We start from the raw sequence: 23,049 nt of genomic DNA on the forward strand, positions 1-23,049 counted from the left end.
TGGGGTTTTTAAACACATATCTAGAGTTACTGAAAAATACCTAAGAAACAGCATTTCCACTTCTAAGGACTATATCCCAAAAACTCATGATACTATGAAGATTTATCACACTGCTTCACAGGAAATAAAAAAGGGAAAGAAAAATAAAAATAGAGGAAGCGCTGTGAAACAATCAAAGCCCGAGCAACAATGGCTAACCAGATACATCACAGTGCATCCAAGAATGCGCACAGCCACCAACAGGAGGCAGGCAGGCAGGCAGGTTCCGGTGACCAGAAACAGCCTGAGGACTCCCAAGAGGTGACAGCATTGTGCCTGGCTTTGCGTCTGGGAGCTGCACTTCCCTTACGATGAAAACCTCCACAGGTAATATGATCTTTGGTGGCAAAATAATGGGCTTCCACCCTCACCACACTTACATGTATTCAAAAAATTTTCCCATTAGACAAAAAAGTACAAGTTTTAAATTTATAAAAGCTCATTCCATAACATGACACACGAAGTACTTTGAAAAGGAACTTGATTCAAACCAGTTAAAACTTATAATGACAGCACAAAATCTGACAAAGGAGTTTTCAAAATAAATATCACATAAATAAAACATTATTTTAATATATTAAATACTTTATTTAAATTAAGTATAAAAATCACACATTTGTTCTATTGTTTCATAAAACTTCTAATATCACATTATCTACACACAGTATCTCGGGTACCAAATTCCATTCATTTCGACAATCATAAAAGAATATTTTTAAATATAGGCTGCATTTCAAAATTTGATATATAAATATAGATATAAAGTGTATTATACACATTGACTTTAAATAATCTATTTACAAAAGCTATTTTAAAAAGCCAAAGCAATTTACTGGCCTCTGAAGAAACTTATGACACACATGCCATTTGACACCTACTCAATGGATTGTACCTAGAAAATTACTTGGTGAATACTATATACTGGAATACAAATTCACATAAAATTACTTGATTTAAAAACCTGTTCAATTTTAGAATAAAAAATTAAATGTAGGCTCTTAAAATTGTAATTTTTACCGGGTGCAGTGGCACACACCTGTAATCCCAGTGCTCAGGAAGCTGAGGCAGGAGGATCATAAAATACTATACTACTAAGAGAATTTCTTGGCTTTGGGTCATTCCATTTCTTTCCTCTTAAAAGTTAAAAAATATTATTCGATACAGTAAAACAATTTTAAGTATGGATTAAAAAAAGCAAAACGCAGTCTGCCACTTCTTCATTACTGCATATTGCAATGGGTCTACCAGATCCAAGGCCTTCCTAAGAAAGCTGGCTTATATCAAATACCGATTTTCTTCCTGTAACTCACACTTGTCTACCGAGTCAGTTACCCAGCGTTCTTGAAGGATCTTAAACTTCTTCTTAAGAGTTCTTCTAAAAGCTTTAAAATCCGAAACACGACTGCGATCCTCCCCAACAATTACATGGGACACTCCCTCAGCTAAGTGAGCAGCCACCTTTGCCCCATGGAACCGGAGCTCCAAGGCTCTGATGGCTAATCTCGTTCCCTCGATTCTGGTACTGGAGTCATTAATAACAGTGTACATGTCCACATAAATGGTGTGGTGTCGAAACATACTGAGAGGAGAGCAGTCCCAGGAGTATCGATACTCCAAATCAGCAATCACAGAGGCCATTTCTTCAGGAGTCTGTTCATTAGAATTTTTAATTCCTGAGAACACTTCTTTCAGTAGGTTCAAATCTGTATCAACAAAATAACTATCACCATAGCGATCATATTCACGGGCAAAATGCTGTTTTGTTGATGGGCACATGTGAATCATAAAGCGAGGCTGCCATGGAACACAGCTTTTGGTCTCAAAACATTCTAAAAGCCACGCAGGCTTGACAACATCATGTGTATCAGAAGAAATAATGTTTTTCACTCTGATGTTCTCAGAACCTGCAATTACACAGTATGTGTCTGGGCCTGGATTCTGTACAATATAGCCACCGAACTCTGCAATTCTATTCTCCAAGTCAGGCTTTGGATGGCTGTCTGTTCCACTCATAACACAAAACTCGACATCTTCAAATATATTGGAAACTTTGCTAACGTTAGAAAGGTTAGGTGCCTTTAGGTGTTCAATAATTCCAATAGCCTTCTTCACCTTTGGGGGAGCTCTCCGCTTTTTCTCTTGTGGTTCATCATCTCCACCTGGGTAAAAGTGCTTTGAAGCGAGCTTTCCAGAGGCCTTCCCCCGCAGCTGTTCTAAGTCCTCCAGGGTCATGCACTCATGCCACTCCTTGTCATCCCTGATCTTCTCAATCCGCGGAAAACGCAACGTGCAGCCAGTTCTGTACATATCACTGGGGACAATCTCTGCGGCCTTAACCTGAACGATGACAGAATTGCAAGGCTCGATATACACTTCTGGCTTCTCTGTTCCACACAAAATGCTGCCTGGTGGAGCTTTTCTATGAAAAGCTTTCCAGTACTTGGCCAGTTTCAAACCTAGATCATACAGTTCTTTCATGGTGTATCCTGAGCCAACACGACAGAGAGTATGAAACACAGACGGCTTCTTACCAGGAGGGGGCTTCTCTGCTACTGCACACAAAAAGTGAGACATCATTCCACCCCGCAAACCTTTACCCCAATAGCCTCCCACAATTAAGATATCCAATTCATCCATTAGTCCAGTGACATACTCGGGCTTAATTTTTAACCATCCTTCACCTCTTTTGTCTGGCTTGTAAATGGACAAGGGATGTTTTATCATGATTCCCTCCTCTCTCTTATCTATTGCTTCATTCAATGCATCAATGACTTCATTCTTGGTATGAGCTTGTGCTTTCTGCACTATCTCCACCCGACCTGGTATTGGTGTAAAGGTACTGCCAAGGATCTCATACCTTTTTCTCAGGATCTCACGTCCTAGCTTTTTATTATTAACCATCAACACGTCAAAAACACAATAACAAGTCTGCAGATCAGAATCTTCCACCATCCTTTTAATATCAAACTTATTGCCCTTTTGCATAAAAGTCTGTGTGTTCGGGTTGTAGGCCATCATCTCTCCATCAAGGATACAGGTTTGCACATCTGGCTGGAATGCATTATGAATGAATGGAGTAAGAGAACCCTCTTGCGGAGAGGCACCAAACTGTTCAGTGTAGTTATAGCCATTTCGGGAAAAGTACTGATAAACTTCGCCATCTTTGTGCATCTGCATCCGCTCACCATCAAGTTTGGTTTCGATGTAGAAACTCTGGTGTCTCATGTCCTTCTCGATGTGCTCAATGTTTGCTATTGCAGCTAACATTGGTTTGAAGGCAGAAAACAAAGTGATGGAAATGTCAGTGAGTCCTACAGAGGGATCATGCAGCTGTGTACAGACTTTTTCCAGATCTGTGGTAACATTATGCAACTCGACAGCATCACTGTGAAAAACAGAAAATATAGTTTGCTGACTAACACCAAGCTTTAAGTCCTTCACAATCATTCGTATGAGCCACTTTTGTTCCAATGCTGAACTCTGAGTTATAAGCTGAAGAAGACTCTTTTTCACCAAGTCTTTTCTTTGGGCAGAATTATTGCTGGCAACAGAATCTAAAAGTTCATTTACTTGCTGTATGGTTAAACTTCCTTTTTGCAAACATCGGGGCTTCAGCACAAAGTAGGCAATCATTGCAAAGTCCCCAGCCTCTCCACGTGTCCCAGTGGGGGTCCTGTAATTGAGGAGCTTAAGGGCATCTTTCCCTTCCCTTGGCAAATTAAGCAATTCAATATAAAGCTTGGCCAGCATAGTTTCTTTGATTCCATAAGCCATTCTCTCTCGTTCTAGCTGAGGAAGAATAAGTCTCATTGCTGGATAAAAAGAATCTGTAACATTTTTTTGGTTCTTATGAAGTGCATCATGAAATTTTCTCCAAGAATCTAAAAATTCCTTGAAGTGTCTGATTTTTTCTACACGCCCTTTACTTTTCTGTATTCGCTCTAAAGTTGAACATAAATCTGCAAAGGGAACATGAGATGCAACAGTCTGTGGAGTTTGTGAGGCAGCCATGGAAGCACTGGATCCTTTGGTTTAACTAATGATGCAAAAAGAGAATAAGAGAAACGTAAAATTCAGCTAAGTATTTAACATAATGGCCTTACAGAGATCACCTGTTTCATAGTGAATATTTATTAATGTTTAGTAAATGAAAATGTATCAACTCTATATAAGACATATGAAATGTGTTTCAACCTCTACATATAATAATCATTTTACTTAAACCTAATTTGCATGTTATCAACAGTATGACTTTCTCCATTTCCTGAAATTATAACAATGAAAAATAATTTTGATCTTTCTCCCTAAATGCCAACATTCATTGAATTAATTCTTTCATTGCTTACTTATTTACCACACAATACAAAAGAACACTGCTAATAATAAAGGTAGAAAAACAAAACCAGAAACAATACACTTCATTTCTAGGTCATGAAGTAAGGTCTACCTTTTCATGTATCTTTTTTCTCAAACTACACTGCCTAAAACAGATGTTCTTTAACACATAACTCCCACACTGAATTGAAATTTGACTTCCTAGAAATTTTGAAACCCTAATCATAGGTAAGGTCTTTGACAAAACACTTGTATCTGTCTACTCTCACTTCTTCCTGATAGCTACGCAAAATCATTCCAGCATTCAAGACCTAATTCAGAATTCTCTCCCCATAAATTCCTCACTTTAACTATCCATTTCATCACAGGTACTTGCAGATTTATAAACACAAATTCATTAGCACACTCCCTTTGGCTCACGCCCTATGCCAGTTACCCCAAGTACTCAGTGACCGCGCCCACACCAGGCACTGCACTAGGGCAGATACACCATGTTTCTGCTTTGAAAGAGTTTACATTCTGTAAAGAAAAAAGGGTGTAGTCAGAGCTAACTATAATAAAATGTTAAGTGCTTTAGCAAAAATAAAACAAAGTAAAATGTCTTGAGAATTTTTTCACTGAAGTCTTCTAAAATCAAATAATAGATCCTTTGTTGGGTTAGGGGCTAGAACATTTCCCTACAATGGTTACCAAACATGTAAAATTCCTTTGAAGTTTTAAATATTAATGTTAGTTTTTCTAGAATCTATAATATATCAGAGCTATTTTAATTAAGGCTTAATGTAATATTAAAATAAGTTATTTTTTTTCCAAAATAGACTTCAAGTAAAATGAGTGCTCTACAGCTTCTCTCAAGATCACAGCTTCTCTTGTCATCTCAGATCCTGTCTGGCACACCAGCATGCAGTGGAACCAGAGGCTTTTTATGAAGTAAAGAGCTCTATTATAGAGTAAAAGCCATGGGATTTCCCACTTCAGCACACAAAACAGATACACACCATCTCTACAGGCCAGAAACCATGTTGTAATTTCAGCTACCAGTGGCAAACCCATAGTAGCTTTGTTTGCCTGTCACTTACTAAACCCCTACAGTTGGTTCCTGGGAAAGCATATGGGGAAAGTCCTGCTGGTCACATATGTACACATCAACCCACTGGTGGGGTACAGCCTGGTTCTGATGGTACTGGCAATGGTTCACAACTGCCACTGGGCTGCCTGCAGAGAAAAAACATGCCCCTCTCAGTCTAATTTTTGACAAAGCAAGCCCCACTTCTACTAAGCAGTTTAGATCAAGAGATAAGCCCAAGACAGACCACTTTCCTCAGACTTTGATTACAGTAACTGCCTTCCCTTTCATACTCTGGTTTGCATAACTGACTGTACCACCTGGTTCTCTCAAGTGGATAGACTACAGCACACACACTGCATCTATAATTTATGTAAAATACACATAAGATTAACTTTACTAAGAAATACTTCTCTGAATATTCAAACATTGATATAGTTTTTATAGATCTGTTTGTAAATGCCACATGGTCTCAAAGTCAAAATTTCACTCAAGACTTCAATTACTTTACAAAATGACAAAATTTAGGTAATGGTGTGAATACACATGTATCTTAAAATAACTATATGTACAGGTAATGAAATTACAAAATTACTATAAAAAGAACAGACAATTTTTGCTTATTGCCATTGCATAAAAAGTCAAATATTCGGATCTCAATTTTCTTTTACATGCACTCTAATTTTATTTTTTGGATTCTGAGCTTTTTAGCTAATTCTTTCCATTTGCAATGAGACAAAAAAGCTTTGTTGTTATGCTCAGTTCTGGAGTCTAACAAATACTCAAACGTGGACTATAGCTGTATGATTAATATGGGACAATTTCTTAAAGTTTCAGCTTAAGAGTACAATGAAATTTAAAAATAAAAAAAAAATTAAAAAACCTTTGGAAATTAGAAGGGGGATGAAATCAGATCATTTTTTACATATGTGCTCAACACAGTGCCCTATTAGGAAATCCTTGAAACTGTCATTACTTTAATGTTTACCGATCCTCACAACACTTAAAATCTAGTAGTGCAAAATATTGAGCAAATAAGAATGGGTGGGGGGAGGAGGATGCTTCAGTTTTAACAGTAATAAAGTGAAGCTTTCAAGAGACTGGAAGCAGTAATTAACACAAAAACCAGGGCCCGTTTTAATTAGTGATCATAGAAGATGTTCAAGCGCTGTTTTATTGGAGAAAGAGGAAGTGGCAGCACAACTGAAGTCCCCCTGTGCGGCCCCGGACCAGCTGCTGCCCTCCGAGACAGAGGACTCGCGGAGCCAGCGCACCTGCCCTGGCACTTGGCGACACTCTGGGCGAATCTCAAGGAGAAGAAACTAGCGGCACCGAACAGCTGAGGCTCCGGGACCCCCTGGTGCGCGCAGCCGAGGGCAGGCGCGCCCGGGGCGACTCCCTCCAGGCCGGCAGCCTCTGCAGGCGGCCCTGCTGCGCGGTCTGCAGCAGCCCTCCGCCCGCTCCGAGCCCAGCCCCAGCGCGGGACCCAGGAGCCCGGCGCCCAGGCAGGCTGGCCGGGCGCACCCCCCAGATCCAGCCGCTGGCACGGGCGGATCCGCGCCGTCCTAAACGCACAAAGGAATGGGGGCTCCGACCGTACGCCGCCGCGCCCAGACCTCGACCCGACCGCGCCCACCGCCGCGGAAGCCTCACCTGCGCCCGCCGCCCTCCTACCGGACGTCCAGAGCCGAGACCCGACACCAGACCGGAAACCCCGCCCGCAAGAACGGCACTTGCAGTTGCGAGCCGCGCAGGCGCAGTGCAAACGCGAGGACCAGCCGTCGCGTCAGAGGACGGCGCGCGCAGGCGCAGTGGATTTCGAAACAGCCCCCATCCCCCAACCCCTGTTTGGCCTGGGGAGAGAGGACCCGAGAGTGATTGCCCAGGGTTGTGACTAGGAACTCAAAGTGGTCTTTGCAATTAGCCTACTACCCGCAACTGTGGATTCCGTCATTAAGCACCTGCTATGATATAGTAGATGTGCTAGATATCCAGTATTGAGGTGCTAGATATCTAGTATTGAGGCACAAAAACAAACTCAGTCCTTATGTTGCAGGAACTGCTGCTTTGCATTGAAATTTTGCAGTCATCTCTCCTCTTTCGCCTTGGAGAATGAGAAATTATTTATAACAGGTGGGGGGAGAAAACCTTAGAATTATTTCCTTTTAGGATAATATTGATTTAAAATCAAAGTGAGATTTTGCTGCAGTGGGCTCTGATAATAATTCTAAAATGTTTTAACTACCATGTGGGATTATCTAATGGACAAAATCCTCATTTTACAAAACTCTCACTTAACTTAGTTCACAATGCTAGTTTGAAGTGGACCTAGATCCTATGGCTTCTTCCATGTTAGCAACATTGTTACTTTCTTTGTATGTTAAGTTTAGTGGAATTACTGGATATTTGTCAGAAATCATCTGTGATGTTGTAAAGCCACATGATACTGTTCTGTCAATAATTCCCCCACCCCCACTATTCAACTTAAGTATCAATTTACATTGGAAAACACCCAGCAATGTTAAATTAGAAGAGGTTCCATTTGCTGGTTACATGCAAGAGCTCTTGTCTGTCTACTTGTCTTGTTCAGTATTTACAATGTTCTTACAATTTCAGGCACTAGACTTTGTATTACTGAAATGAGAATCATGAATTACCTAACTAGACAAACCAGAAATTGATTCTAAGCCCAGTCCCCAATTTGTGGTGTGATTTTTGCTGCTTGGTTCAAAGAGAACCAAGGTTTTTCCACAAAGTATTGTGAGAAATTAAAAGCCCAGAGGCTGGAGATATAGCTCAGTTGGTAGAGTCCTTGTCTCACATGCACAAGGCCCTGGGTCCAATCCCCACCACCACACACACACACACACACACACACACACGCTAAAATGTCCAGGGTTCCATTTTCAGAATACAGTATTTAGCCTTAAATTTGAAATGACTTGGGATATAAAATAGGCAGTTTCAAGTACAGCAGAATAAGAAGTTAAAAGCAGTTAACACTGGAATGTACAAATTTATAGTCCCTTCACCAACAGGAAGTGAGAAGCAAGGGCTGACCTGAGATAAAGTGTGTCAAAAGGTGCTCAACCCAAGGAGACTTTCAGCCACAAGAGAACAAAGGAAGATGGGGACAACTAAAGGTAGATTTCTTTAAATAACCCAATAGGAGACAGTAAAACACCCCATAGTACTCTGCCAATGAGGAACCAAAGGCAGGATCTTGAGTTCTAGGGCATAAAATACTGGTAATGCTCAGTTTGTGCATCCTGACCACCAGGCACCCGGATCTTGCAAGACCATCATTAAAGTAAACCTTCACTCTTGCCTTGTGTATATTAGTCCATTCTTTGGTTTTGGACAGGTAACTGTGTTTCTCATAGTATCTTTTAGAGTTGCTGTGACTGTTAATTTATTTATGTAAGTCATACTTTAAGACTTTCCTGGAGCTTTTCACCTAGTAGCAAGATACATTTGTTAAAACCAACCAAACTGTCAGGGGACAAACAGATGAGCATCGTAGGGACATGAGGTTAAGAGAATAATTCTATAAAATGGGTGTGGACCCCCACGGTGTGGTCCAAGAGTCAATTCACCTAGCCCTGCCCGGCCTAATGGGACAAGATATGTCACATTCCTTTGCAAACTACCTGTTAACTGCAGGAGAAATGCAGGCCCAAGATAATGTTGTTGGAAGAACCTGGGAGTCTTTTGTGACCAGATCCTGAAACTCTGGGAGAAAGGGTAGTTCCTCCTAACCATAAAATCTGTAAGAATGTATGGTTAAGAATCCACTGGAGTCAGCACGGGCCAAGGTGACCTAGAGTTACTATGACAGTGCGGACTTGGGAGTCTTACAGTCCCCCTGCTGTCAAAAGTCAAGAGGTGGACCTCAGGTGGGATTCTCTGGAAATTTCGCAGGGATTTCCAAATCTGAGGTGCAGGAGAAGCAGGGCATCCCTCTCTCATCTGAGAGGACCCACTCCCTCCTTTGAGTGTGGCCTTCCCCATACCTGTTACTCAGGTCAACAGGTCTAAAATCTGATTTGGTCCCAAGAATCGGGATTTGAATGGGGGTATTGGGGGGTATGTTGTGTCGCCTCAGTTTCTTGGAAGGCCCCAGTTGCGTATCAAAAGCAACAATTTAGGAGATTTCCGCTTTATATATAAAATAGAGCTTACAGAATGGGACTGGCCCTGGGGGGAAAGCGAGGCAGACGGGGTAAACCGGGGTAAACCAGCTCCTTGCATGGGTGCAATGCTGGTCCACCTGAAGCAATGACCTACGCGACCTAACACGTTCCCACAGGCTTGTGCTTTATGGAACTTGGAAAAAATAAATCCTCTTTTCCTTTGAAGAACCCTCCCAGTGTGCCTCCGCCCTGCCACTCCGCTCGTGATGGGCGGACAGGATTTCTTTGTCAAAACAAAGAAAGGCGATGTCGTGGAGGTCCCCGGGGTCAAGGTCTGATGGGCTTTTGCGGGGTGAGGACGGGGGGAGAGTGGTGATCGCTAGCGCCTTTCGCGAGGCCCAGGGTTGTGAGACGCGCGAGCGTTAGCCACGCAACCTTGGCCGCAAGGAGGCGCTGAGGTATCTTTACCCTGTCGGCCACCGTCGTAAGCCTCTCGGTCCGCGGTTTCCGCGCATGCTCGGAAGGGCGGCCCGGTTCCCACCCGGGAGGACAGCGGAGAGCAGGTTATGTGGGAGCCGGCGGGGACATTTGCCGGCGACACTCGAGCGCTGGCCGGAAGTGGAGACGCCAAGAGCCGCGCCGCTGGATCTCCGGGCTAGACCGTGGCGACGGCGGCGGCCCTTCGGCTGGAGAAGGACGATGAGGAGCGACGGAAGCGGCGCGGGGCGACGCTGCTGCGCGGCGCCCGGTTTCGTGCCCGCGGCCGACCTCGCAACCTGCCAGCAAGCCTGAGTAAGTGCAGCGGGACCGCGGCGCGGGCGGCGCAGGCCCCCGCCGTCGGCTCAGGGCCGGGACGTGCGCACAGCGGACCCTGGATTCGCCCGCCCGGCGCCCGCCTGCGCCGGAGCGCGGAGGGCTCGCCCAGCGCCGCCAGGTCGCGGCGCAGGTGTGCTCCCCCACCGTCGGCGACGAGCTCCGCCTGCCAGTGCCTCTGCAAGAAGTTCTGGGGCTTCTAAGAAATCTGGGGGCAGCCCACACAGGGGAAGCCACTTTTGCTGTAAATGTCTGTCATCGTTCATCTTAAGCAAAGTGCATACTAGTGTGATTGGCCAAGATAACGACCAGAAATAAGTCTTTCCGTTCAGCAGCTCTTGACTTGTGCGTCCTAAGTAATAGCGACTGAAGAGAAAGGCGAGTGCGGGATCCAAGTTTTCATGCTTGGTTTTCATCGATCCTTCTCCCTTTTGTCGTAGATTAATAAGTTATTTTCCTGCATGCTTAGATTGGTCACATCTTTGACTAAAATACTGAATTTCATTCTACTGCACGAGAATGTGACCGTCTGATGTTTTGTGTCATATTATCCTACTTAGCTCATCAACCAGTCAATCATTGTTAGTAGGGGCTCACTCTGTATTTTTAGTACATAGCAATGTCTGCTGCAGAGTTCAGCAGGATGAAGTCTCTGTGAGCAAGGAACTCACATAGTATAATAAACCTGCTCACACCGGCTGTAAGTCTCACCATCAGAGTTTACACCACCTGCAGAATGGAGAATGTTGGCAGTAGAGGCCCAAGGAGAGCTAGAGAATCTACCACCTGAGCCGATTTTGACAGAAAAATGAGGCATTGTCTTATTTTCTGTGTGCAGGTGGCACAGTCTTCAACGAGTCATTTCCAGTATTAAATCCAAATCTAGCAGGACTCCTAGTTGTGCGTACTTTTACTTACGCAGCTCTAGTAGGTAATGAAATGGTTTAAATTTGTTTAAATAGAAGTAGCTGCATTTATTAACACTACTATATTTGATCCCAGCAGTATTTGACTTAGGTGTTTCATCTTCCTTTTACATACAAGGAAACACATATTTAAATTGAGTTGGCAAAAGTTACCTAGCTATTGACAGACCACACCCAAAAACACCCACTCCTTCCACTGCACACTCCTGATAGTCTGTGTGGAACCATGAGGACAAGCCAGCTTCTGCACCTTGTGCCTTCAGGGAGCGCTGGGCTCACAGCTCTCTTTCCAGGTATGCTGTAGTCCCCTTGTTGTCCGAGTTCGAGGATTTACTCAACTCAGTCGTCCTGGGCCAACAATATGACGTAGTGTGGGCACAGGAAACTGTTGGACCTCACATTTTTCTCTGGTTGTACCTCTGTTGTCACTTATCTTGGGAGAATTTGTTTCTATTTCTCTGTTTTCATAAATTTAGAACTCATTGAACCATTACTCAGAGATTCCAAGTTCCAATTCTTGTTTAGTTGACTAAAAGTTGGAGCCTGTAAATACCCTATTTTGGAGTAGATTTTTAAAAACGTTTTAGTTCTTTTTCTTTCAATTAAGGATTTTTCTTCAAATGACAAACTTCATGAGACGTTATTACATTTTATGTTGTTGTTTCATACAGGTCTTAACTCCTAAAATAGTACATTCTGCTGAAATTCCTTGTAAGGGTATAGTATTTCCAGGATGTGAAGTGCATGCATTTACAGGCTAGCCAGAGAATCCAGCTTTTTTTGTAGCATTGGTTTCATATGAAAAAATAAATTCCAAGGCTTATCCCTCTAGTTCATAAATTTTAAAACATTACCCATTTATAAGTTGCAGAATTCCTGAATTTCACTATCAACCTAACCTAACGTCAGTATTTACATTTAGAGACTTGTGGTTTTGCTTATTGCTTACCATCTTCCTACTTGGAGATATTACAATCTCAGAGCAAATTATGAATGCTTTGCTTAGTAACAAAATCTGACATTTTAGTTTTCCTCAGAAGAAAGCAAGCACAAAATGTTACTAAGTTGCTACATAGTATAATTTTTGAGGTTTCTACTTTTACAGGTACATAATGCTCTCTAAACCACTCATTGACCTCCACCACCTCCTTAGAGGGTTACTGTTCATTTGTCCCATAGGACTATTAATACACACATTTTCATTATTGATGGCATGTGGGTAACCATTAGGGAAATAGATAATTCATTCTGTGGTGTCTCCAACACCCTGATAGCAGCTATTTGTGTTTCCATTTCAGCTATGCAGCTGGCACAGTTTCTTAACTTTCCACTGATTATCAGGAGAGAAGATACATTGATGTAGGAATGCTGAATCAGTTCTGTGTTGCTTATCATGCGATTGTGATTGGAAGCTGTGAATTGCCCTAGAGTCATCAGTGAGCTCCATGAGGTCCTTGCTATCCTTGTGATGTGGGTGTCACAGTGACCCATGAACTGACTTTCTCCTCTTTGCATTCTTCACTTGAACCTGCACCATTGCCTTGTCAGTGATGTGCATTTTTATGTGTAAACAATTTTTATTTTTATACAAACGTCTAACATTATCAATTTTAAGACCAACTGAAGGACCTTAAAACATAATCGTGTATTTGTGAATTAGGACTTTATAATTCTATTTATAATTGTTTAGTCTTATAGCAAAATTGCTTTTTGGGAACTCATTCACATAAAACATTTGTAGTTTTCAAAGTTCTTTTGCCATTGGTGGAATCAGCAAGTCAAATATATATTTGCAATATGTTGTTCACTTCTGCAATTAAAACATAATTTGAATAATTAGAGTTTTATTGTTCTGACCTTCATTAAAATACAATTTTGTCTTAAAAAGTTTTTAGTCAATAGAATGGTAGATCTGTCTCTTTTACTCTCCTAGTTATTAAGGCAATGATTATTGAAACATGTCTTGTTGGTCTTCAATTTTTATTAAAACATCACTGGGTAAAGAACTTTAAATAAATTTATAATTTATGATATAAGGCACAAAGAATTTAAATAAACATACTGTTTCATTCATAATTTAAAGGAAGCAAGTTTCTTGGAGGGAAGGCAATAAAGTTAAGCAGTTAGAAGGTACAGTACAGGTCTCAAACCTTTGGTTTCAGGAACCCTTTATTTTAAAAAATAAGTGTTAAAAATTATAACTGGGAGTTTCTATTACATGTTAACCTAAATGATGTTTGTTTCATGTAAAACAACTATAATGACAAAAGGATTATGACATCGTTTACCATTTTCTAAAATAATTTTTAATGTCTGCTTAATAGAAGACAGATTCTCTTGTTTCTGCATTCAGGATCCTTGAGGTGAAACATGGCCGAAATCAGGCTCATGCCAGGTTGTAAATATTGTAATGATTTTCTCAGGAATCGTGAATGTTCTTTGGTGCTACTCCAACATTCACAGGAGTTGGGTCCTTAAGGTCAGTTACATAGTGGCTTCTGGAACCTGCATCAAATAGTGTTTGTTTTGATGTATTAGAATCTGTTGGTTTATCCTCCAACAAATGTTTACTCATGTCTAAATTTGTGACATTCATTGGTCATTTAGGCTATATCTGTTGGTTAAGACAGATTCTTCCAAATGGTGGCATGTTTAGTAGATTCAGAATTCACATTTGTCAACAACACCACCACAGTGGCATTAGAAAAGTAAGGAAGTGTTGGGGAGCAGTTGGAAACATGCTTCTGTTTCCAGAAGGTGTCTGCCAAACACCTAAGTCTGAATAATTGGTTTGTCAGTTGTGTTTCCAAATGAAAATATTGCCATCTAAAAAAAGCAGCCAGTGCAGCTTACAGTTCAGTTGTACTTCAGTATACAGCACAGGTGCTTCCTGTGTGCTTGCCATTTTGCGACACACATCACACAGCATGCTGGAAAACTGTACTCATTGGTTGAGATACAAATAAATGAATAACTTATTGCTTCTTTGGTGCCATTCTTCAGTGAAATGAACTTTTCCCCCTCTTCTTTACTATGAGCTTAGGGTGATAATCCTACGCATTAGCACCACTATTTTGATTCCTGCCAAGGCATTGGCAATTTTACCCATCATTGTTTGTATACTGTTAGTGGAGATGTCAGTCACTAGGTAAAGAACGTCTTAGTGTTATTAGGAGCTTAATTCTGAGCTTGTGAGGCCCAACAGTGTGTCTTGAGGACATCTAGGGGTCTGTAGTGACCTCTTGAGAAGCACTAGCATAGAAAGATTTTGGATTTAATAGGAACATTTAAAGTTCACCAAGTTCAATTGCTCTAATGTCCTCTCTTTTCCAAGTATTTATTTGGATTATTCAAAAGAGCTAGCAGTATTTAGAATAATTGTGCTGAGTGATTAAAAATAAATAACAGACAGCTGCTTGATAGAAAAAGTAAGATTCTGAACGCTGAAGTCAGACAAACTTAAGAACTAAACAAAGCATAAGTTTTCGCTTGGTGTCTGTAAGTAAACAAGCTTTTGGGATCCAGGTAGATGGTATTGTGAAAGTTTTTATTTTCTTAAGCTGTTTTCAGGACAGTTGTGTTCTTTGATTTTTGTCTCCTCTGTAACTGAATGAATCTGTGTTAGACATACAGTCTTGTTTATATGTGTGTGTCTCCTGAGTGACTCAGGAGTTGCTTGAGAATTATTTGGCGGACCCTGAGCTATGTGAGCGTAAGGACTGAAATGCATTTGTCATTGTAAATAGCCTACAGTATCCACACACTCTGATCAGCACAGCAGTATTCACACACGTTACTTGTGGCATTGCCTTTTATCTTTACATAGTGTAGTAGGATGTATTGGGACCTGATGGCCATTGCTTGGGAAGAGACAGGGAGGCCATTTGTAGGGTTTTCCAGTGGTCCAGACCAGATTTGACAGCTCCTTGGGGCACACAGTGGTATTCTGAGTACCCAGAATCTAGGGTTGGTCATAAATTCAGTTTTCAGCTTTATTTTTTTAAGCACCTGTTTATAGAATAGTAACGTAAATATTTTTTCTTTCAAATGGAGCCATTTGTGATCTTCAAGAACATGAAGGAGCGTGAGCACATGAGGTTATCACTGGATATCAGACAACTGTGGCCATTATAGTAGACTTCTCATTCAGCTAGCACTTCTGGCCACATGGTGACATTTTTATTTTTATTTACAGTCTTGTATGGGTTACTGTCCACCCAAACTTGAATTTAAAGACAGGAAGCATACAGAGCATTTCAGTTAACCATACCAAGTTAATCAGGACCATAAAATTCACAAGGGAACCATCACCACCTCTATAAGGTACGTGATGATCAGGATTCCTGCACAGTACATAGGATGTCACCGATACTTGAAGTTCCATACGTCAGAACTATTAAGGGGGAAGGAATCATAATTGTATCTGTTTGCCTGTGCATTATAATAAAGATCAGTTATGCCTCAATAGATTTTGAGAGGTGCCAGATATCAGTAGGATCCCTCAAAACACATCAGTTAGAAAGCACCAAAATTATTTCTATGGTTTTTTCATTCTAATATAATATCAGTACATATTATAATAAGATACTTATTTTTTGCTTCTGTAATACATATGTAGTGACTTTTGACACGAACACATAATTCTTAGTGTGTATATTATCTTGACTCATTGAATTTATACTTTAGACATAGTGCTTATAGGCTGTTTTTTGTTCATAATTAATGTAATGCATACAGAACTTCGGCTGGGAGGAAGAGGAGTTTGGAGAAGTTTGAGATGTCAATGAAGTGTCAGATACTTCAGAAATAAATTGAGATTGCAGATGAAGAGACTGGGATTCACTCACACACAGGTGTGAAAATTGAAATCATGAGAAAGTGAAGTCCCTGAGTGAAAAGTCGAGTGCGTTAATTAGCCTTCTTTACCTGAACCAAAATAACTGAAGGAATAACCTTAAATAAAGATTTATTTGGGGCTTAAAGTTTCAAAGGTTTTAGTCCATTGTCGCTTGTTCCCATTGCTTGGCCCTGTGGAGGGGCAGTATGTGATGACCCAGAGCACATGGTGGAGGAGACCACCCACCTGATGCCGAATGGCAAGCAAGCAAGAGAAAGGCCAGTCAGGTCCCAGTGTCCCCTTCCAGGCCACCTCCTGTGACCTCACTTCCTTCCTGTTGTCCCTACCTTCTAAAGGTTCCACTACTTCCCTGTAGCACTACAATTTGGCAGCCAAGCCTTGAACACATTAGACTTGTGGGTACAATCCAGATCCAAACAGTAAAAGGAACCTGAAAGGACGGACCTTGGGAAATGCCAGTGTCTCTGGGGATAGGTTAGAGAGAGGCAGGAATGGGAGCATATTGATGCTGGAGGAAGAGTCCACAGTGATCACCAGTTGGAGGGCAGCGTCTTACAGCATGGACAGAGAAACATCCTTCAGATACAGCAGTAAGTGAGCTTTACTCTGAGATTCATGGTAAGAGCTTGCTTCTTGGGTTCTCAGCAAGTGGTGAAGGAGTTAACTGGGAGTTGTTAAAGCCCCATATTAATGGGTTTTAGAGATATTTGCCATGTGAGATAAGATCTGATAACAGGGCAAAGGCAGAATTGAGAAATGGGGATCAGTCAGCTGTTTAAGATGCAGGGGTAAGGTTAAAATTACATAACCATACAGATGGATGGAAGTGGAGAGGTGATAGGCTGACTGTCGTGTGGTCTTCAGAGAACAGGTCTGGCGTTTCTTCCCACTGTGCAACCCTTCTACTCGGTAAACACTCTGATTTAACTTTGACCATGTTAAAGTCATGATTTCTTTTGATTGTATATGAGGCTAAAGTGTTACCAGTGAATACATTTTAGTATGCAACAGAGCTTGTCAAATAATTCTCTTCCAATGACACATTTCATAGATGCTTTGCCACACAGGACTTTAAGAGACAACCAATTACCTCATTTATCCTGCATAATCAAGTCTTGGGATCAACTGGACACTCAATTCACAAGATCCAAATATTATAGTGAGCCTCAGCCTCTGCTTTGTTGGAAGATAAGGGCTAACAAGCCAGCATGTCAGCTACCATCAAGTGTGCATTCCCCAGGTGATAGCTCAGATCTGGTGGCAAGATAACACATGGATGGATGTGGGTCTGACCTTACTTAGCTTCTTCATGCTTATCAGGAAATAGCATCCTCTGTAACACATGGATATTGCATCTAAGAGTCAGTAAAGGATAAGGCAATTAGAAATCATGTTCCATTCAGAGAAACCCCTGTTTAAGCTTTCAATGTGGTTGGGGACTCTGTCTTTGTCATCCACAAGAGCTCACCGGTAGGAGTCCTTTTTTTTTTTTTTAAAAAAAAAAAACCACAAACAATGTTGCGTAGAAACACAGCTGATATCTCACCTTTATTACGTTTCCAGGGAAACTGCCGAAGGGTTAACCAAAGGCCATTTTTTATTTGGAAAAGGAGAAAGGTTTTGTTAACCCTTCACTATAATTTATTAACAAAATAAACAGCAGGCCCACACCACGTAGGCTGCGGCCCCTGTGCAGTCTGTTCATGTCCCTTCATGTCCATGGCATCAGAACGCCGAGTCTGGGAAAGGCTGTTGGCCCTTAACACATGGCGCTGGTCATTGTGTTTGCCATGGTTTCAGCTAGTTTAGTAAATAAAAAACCTTCCTGATATGAAGTGTGCTTGATCCAGTTCCTCGAATAGCATCTTCAAGGTATAAATATGATTCAGAGTAGGGAGGAGAAATGGACAAAAATGGGGTGAGGAAAACAGCACAAGCCGTGAGTCTGACCCACCTGCAGTGGCAGCATGTCAGAGGACACATGCCCTCAGAGTGGATTCCTGCTGTGGAGGCCACTTCTACTGTAAGGTTTGGTGTTCATTCCCAGTCACTTGGAGTGACCTTTCTGGAACATTTTGTGGAAAACCCCCAAATTTCTTATTCCTAACCAATAAAAGACTTAACCAAATGTGCCATTTGTTCCTGACATCCAGTCTTAAACATGGATGTTTAAGTCTTAAACATACGTGTGGCTTAGAATATTACTATGTTTTCTTGGAAATCTAATAGTTCAGATAAATTATTAGGTTATTCTTGCATGAAACATTTTGATCTTGGGTATTTGTAGTCATTTAGGGATACAGTAATGAAAAGGAAAACAGTTCCTAGCCTTAAAGATTTAAAGTCAGTATTGTTTACTGAAATTAGACATTAAAAAGGCTAGAAAAAACAACTTTTGAAAATTTAGTAGCTGAAAAATTTAACTATAGATTTTTATCTAAACAGATGTAAATGTATTTTAAATTTCAAAACATGCTTTATCGGGCTGGGGCTGTAGCAAGCAGAGCACTTGCCTAGCATGCATGAGGCACTGGGTTCAATCCTCAGCACCACATAAAAATAAAAACCAAATGAAGACATTCTGTTCATCTACAACTACAATTTTTTTTAAAGCATGCTTTTTCCACTTATTTAGAGCTTTATATTTATGGTGTTGTTACCTGACTTTAGTTAAAACTTTGATTTGAAAGCCAAGGCCCCCCATCCCTGATTATCCAGATAATGTGTTCCTCATATTTCTGAATCTTCCTTGTCTTATAATTACTCACTAAATTCTGGTGTTATTGATTTGAACAGAACAGACAGGAGCAGTAAAGCCAGAAATGCTCATCACAGAAGCAAAGAAGAGAAACATAGCTATAGCATTTATAAATGTCTTTATTTATTTATTTATTTATTTTTTTACTGACTAACCTTATATGCAGGCATTTTAAAAATTTTCACTCTTGAACATTCAGATTGGAAATGGGTGATAAATAGAAAGTTATTCAGCACAGATTTTAAGGGTGATGTAATGTCAATATGCCGTTACCTACTATATCACCAAATAAATTATGTTTGAATCACTTATTTTGATACCTCTGTCATAAATTCACAAATGACTTTTTGGTTTAGCTGTAGAAAAAATAGTAAAAATTTGACATTTTTTACCGTAGCTTTTTTGGGGGATGGGGGCAATGGCGGGTATTAAGGCGCTCAACTGCTGATCTGCATACTCAGCCCTTTTTATTTTCAGACAGGGTCTCACTAAGTTACTGAAGCTGGCCTTGAATTTAAGATCACCTCCTTCCTAAATTGCTAAGGTTACAGTTGTGTGCCACTATGCCTGGAAAGAAACAAATAGTATCTTATGATACATTGTAGGACTTTAACGTACAAACAAACACAAATGATCCCAGACATTTTGATTCAAATCATTGTGCCAAAATTAAAATTATTTTATTTTCGTGTATGAAGTTTGTTTTTAGATATCCCTAATGAAACTTTTAAGCACAAAATCGTTCAGATATCACTTACACTTTAAAAGATAAAATGAAGTAACTGTTATAAGGGATGTTGAAGTGCCCAGATAAGTTGTGTAAATTAGCTCTGCCCAATCTGCTGATGAATAGTTTGGCAGATCATTAAAACAAACAATTCAGTTCAGCACAGGAGGCTTATTATTCAGTCTATTACATCTTTGAATCTAATTGTAGGCAGGTTTAATACCAGCAGCATTTGGGCATTGCTTATAAGTTTTTAATCTTGGACTTTATGGCACCCCTTGTAATAAAACTTCCTGCAACTGGGTGGCAGTGTTGGTTTCTCTGAATCCAGAAAAGTTCCACTTGTGGGTTTAGAGAGATTCATTTTAATAAGAATTCTAATACGAAAGTCTGTTGAGTGAAATAATAGTGAAAATAAAGTTCTTTAAACCATTCAACTCATTGTCTTAATAACCAGTCTAACTTGATTTTATGATGATCTTTCAGTTTTAAATTTCATATGTACTGAAATGCTTTTTTTTTTTTTTTGCTCATGGCACACAATGAGTTTTTAAAATCAATAACAATTATTTATTGAAGATAAGTGCAATTTCTTTATTGTAGTATAATAAAGTATAAAGGGAGATTTAGTGTTTTCAAAAGTTTAGTAAATAAGCCTAAGTAGATAAATATTACCTGAGAAACCTGATAAAATGGCAAAAGAACTCCAGGCAGGTTAAGATAGCTTGTGTAGACTACTATTTTGTAACAAAGAAAACTGTCTGATAGTTTCTTACTTTTTTATGTCTGTTATATGCTGCAGTAATATTTTAAAGTTTTTCTCAGTCTTTTTTTTTTTTTTTTTGGGTTTGCCTCTGGTTCTCAAGAGAATTACTGTGCATTTGTTCCACATTATCCCCCACGTGTTTATTGGTATTAAAATATGTTATAGCGATCAGTGGTAACACCTTATCATGAAACTTCTACAAGTGTTTTGTAGGAGATCCTGTACCTCTCAAAACACTGGCAATCTTAAACTTATGTTTAGTGTGAAAGACACATTATTAAACTTTTTCTCAAAAATAATCTTAAAATTGATCAATATTCTAGTATTCTATTAACTAAAAACCTTCAAGTAGAAGAAAATACTTGGGGTTTTTTTGTTTGTTTTTTTACCCTGGTTTACTTATAATTTTAAATATAAAAAGATATTGAAAATAAACTCTATTGGCTTGGTTTGGCAGGGTTAGAATCTGGTAGTTACCTCTTTAGCAGAACTTGCCCTAGATGGACATAGCTTAGCAGCTGATGTGCCGTGAGCTTTGGGGTCGTGCATCTTTGCTCCTTTGCTCCTTTGCCTGTAGAGGTGGGACTATGGCTACATCCACTTCAGCCCTTGAACCTCCATCTCCTCTTTGTAAAATTGGGAATGGCGTCATCATTTTCCTGTCACATCATTGAAAACACATGAATAAAGGTACTTAGCAGTAAATGAGCACTTTTTAAAAACTGAATAATTTCAGTGAATATTTGCATTTCATAAGTATAACTCTGAAGGGTACATTAGATTGGAGATTGTTGTGAAGGAGTGGGGCAATGAGAATTATAGCAGCTTGTTTCTTGTGGCGTCATGTAGGCTCCCAAGGATACTAACTGCATTATTTCATAGGTCTTTAAAAGTAATGGGTATATGGTGAATTATTGATATCCTTTATCTTTCTCTCTAGGATACTTACGGAGAGCTACAATGGAAAAGTCCTGGATGCTGTGGAACTTCGTTGAAAGATGGCTAATAGCCTTGGCTTCCTGGTCTTGGGCTCTCTGCCGTATTTCTCTTTTACCTTTAATAGTGACTTTTCATCTGTATGGAGGCATTATCTTACTTTTGTTAATTTTCATATCAATAGCAGGTATTCTCTATAAATTCCAGGATGTATTGCTTTATTTTCCAGAACAGCCGTCCTCTTCACGCCTTTATGTTCCCATGCCCACTGGTATTCCACATGAGAACATTTTCATCAGAACCAAAGATGGAGTCCGTCTAAATCTTATTTTAATAAGATACACTGGAGACAATTCGCCCTATTCCCCAACTATAATTTATTTTCATGGGAATGCAGGCAACATAGGTCACAGGTTACCAAATGCATTGCTTATGTTGGTTAACCTCAAAGTTAATCTTTTGCTTGTTGATTATCGAGGATATGGAAAAAGCGAAGGAGAAGCAAGTGAAGAAGGGCTCTATTTAGATTCCGAAGCTGTGCTAGACTACGTGATGACTAGACCTGACCTTGATAAGACAAAAATTTTTCTTTTTGGCCGTTCCTTGGGAGGAGCAGTGGCCATTCATTTGGCTTCTGAAAATTCACATAGGATTTCAGCCATTATGGTGGAGAACACATTTTTAAGCATACCGCATATGGCCAGCACTTTATTTTCATTCTTTCCAATGCGTTACCTTCCTTTATGGTGCTACAAAAATAAATTTTTGTCCTACCGAAAAATCTCTCAGTGTAGAATGCCTTCACTTTTCATCTCTGGACTCTCCGACCAACTAATTCCACCAGTAATGATGAAGCAGCTTTATGAACTCTCCCCCTCTCGGACTAAGAGGCTAGCCATTTTTCCAGATGGAACTCATAACGACACGTGGCAGTGCCAGGGCTACTTCCCTGCACTGGAACAGTTCATCAAAGAAGTGATAAAGAGTCATTCTCCTGAAGAAATGACAAAAACGTCATCTAGTGTAACAATTATATGATGCTCCCCTTTTTGATTAATGCATTGTATTTTAATTTGTGCAAAATGATAAAGAATGTTCATTTCTTAGAAGTGTGTTACGTCTGTACTTGTCTGAAGAATGACATTAAACTTTGAAAGGACCTCAGTGTACCTTTATAATGATCCAAATGTTTTTTACATTTGAAGAACTATAATTATTGGGATTATTTCACACATGTTCATCAAAACTTTCAATGTGGTTATATATCCATAACTTTAGTTTAGTACATCAGTATAATAGAGGTTATTCAAAAGTTTCTTGTTGCTTAAGTGACATATAATCTGTGTCACATTTAGGCTAATAGCTGGGAATGAATGAAAGGAGACACATGAGCAAGAAACCTTTGGATGTAATTCCTGTAGTAAATATTGGGACAATCATGGTAAGAAAACTTAATTCTATAACTGCATTTTTCACCTTAAAAGTTAAAATGAAATGCATGATGGTATTTTATTCCTTGACTTATGCAATGCAACATTTTTAATGTAAATAGCACTGGCCATATACTGGTGTATATGGTTATCTGGGTTATATCTATTTTTATGTAAATTCTATTTTGTTTCTGGCAAGAATTGGAACTGAGGCCTGTGTGCAGGTTGCCATTGACCTTTGCTCTGGTGGACGCTGAGATCC

The 23,049-nt window shown here is 40.0% G+C and overlaps 2 protein-coding genes across 2 annotated transcripts; one reads left to right on the plus strand and one right to left on the minus strand.

The window, feature by feature from the left end:
* Positions 1-656: 656 nt before the first annotated feature.
* Positions 657-7,140, minus strand: Lig4 (DNA ligase 4). The gene is made up of 2 exons (XM_076872139.2): positions 7,094-7,140; positions 657-4,075 (listed from the first exon to the last, which is right to left on the minus strand). Exon 2 carries the CDS (start codon positions 4,048-4,050, stop codon positions 1,315-1,317), a length of 2,736 nt encoding a protein of 911 aa, XP_076728254.2. The 5' UTR covers positions 4,051-4,075; positions 7,094-7,140; the 3' UTR covers positions 657-1,314.
* A 2,968-nt stretch (positions 7,141-10,108) lies between these two features.
* Abhd13 (abhydrolase domain containing 13) lies at positions 10,109-22,538 on the plus strand. The gene is made up of 2 exons (XM_076872464.2): positions 10,109-10,365; positions 21,362-22,538. Exon 2 carries the CDS (start codon positions 21,382-21,384, stop codon positions 22,393-22,395), a length of 1,014 nt encoding a protein of 337 aa, XP_076728579.1. The 5' UTR covers positions 10,109-10,365; positions 21,362-21,381; the 3' UTR covers positions 22,396-22,538.
* Positions 22,539-23,049: the final 511 nt, after the last annotated feature.

The sequence above is a fragment of the Callospermophilus lateralis genome, chromosome 12 (genome assembly GCF_048772815.1).
Source record: "Callospermophilus lateralis isolate mCalLat2 chromosome 12, mCalLat2.hap1, whole genome shotgun sequence".
NCBI lineage: Eukaryota > Metazoa > Chordata > Mammalia > Rodentia > Sciuridae > Callospermophilus > Callospermophilus lateralis.

Bases quoted from the DNA above. Each gene is read 5' to 3' on its own strand.
- Lig4 (XM_076872139.2), bottom strand. From the start codon at position 4,050: ATGGCTGCCTCACAAACTCCACAGACTGTTGCATCTCATGTTCCCTTT.
- Abhd13 (XM_076872464.2), top strand. From the start codon at position 21,382: ATGGAAAAGTCCTGGATGCTGTGGAACTTCGTTGAAAGATGGCTAATA.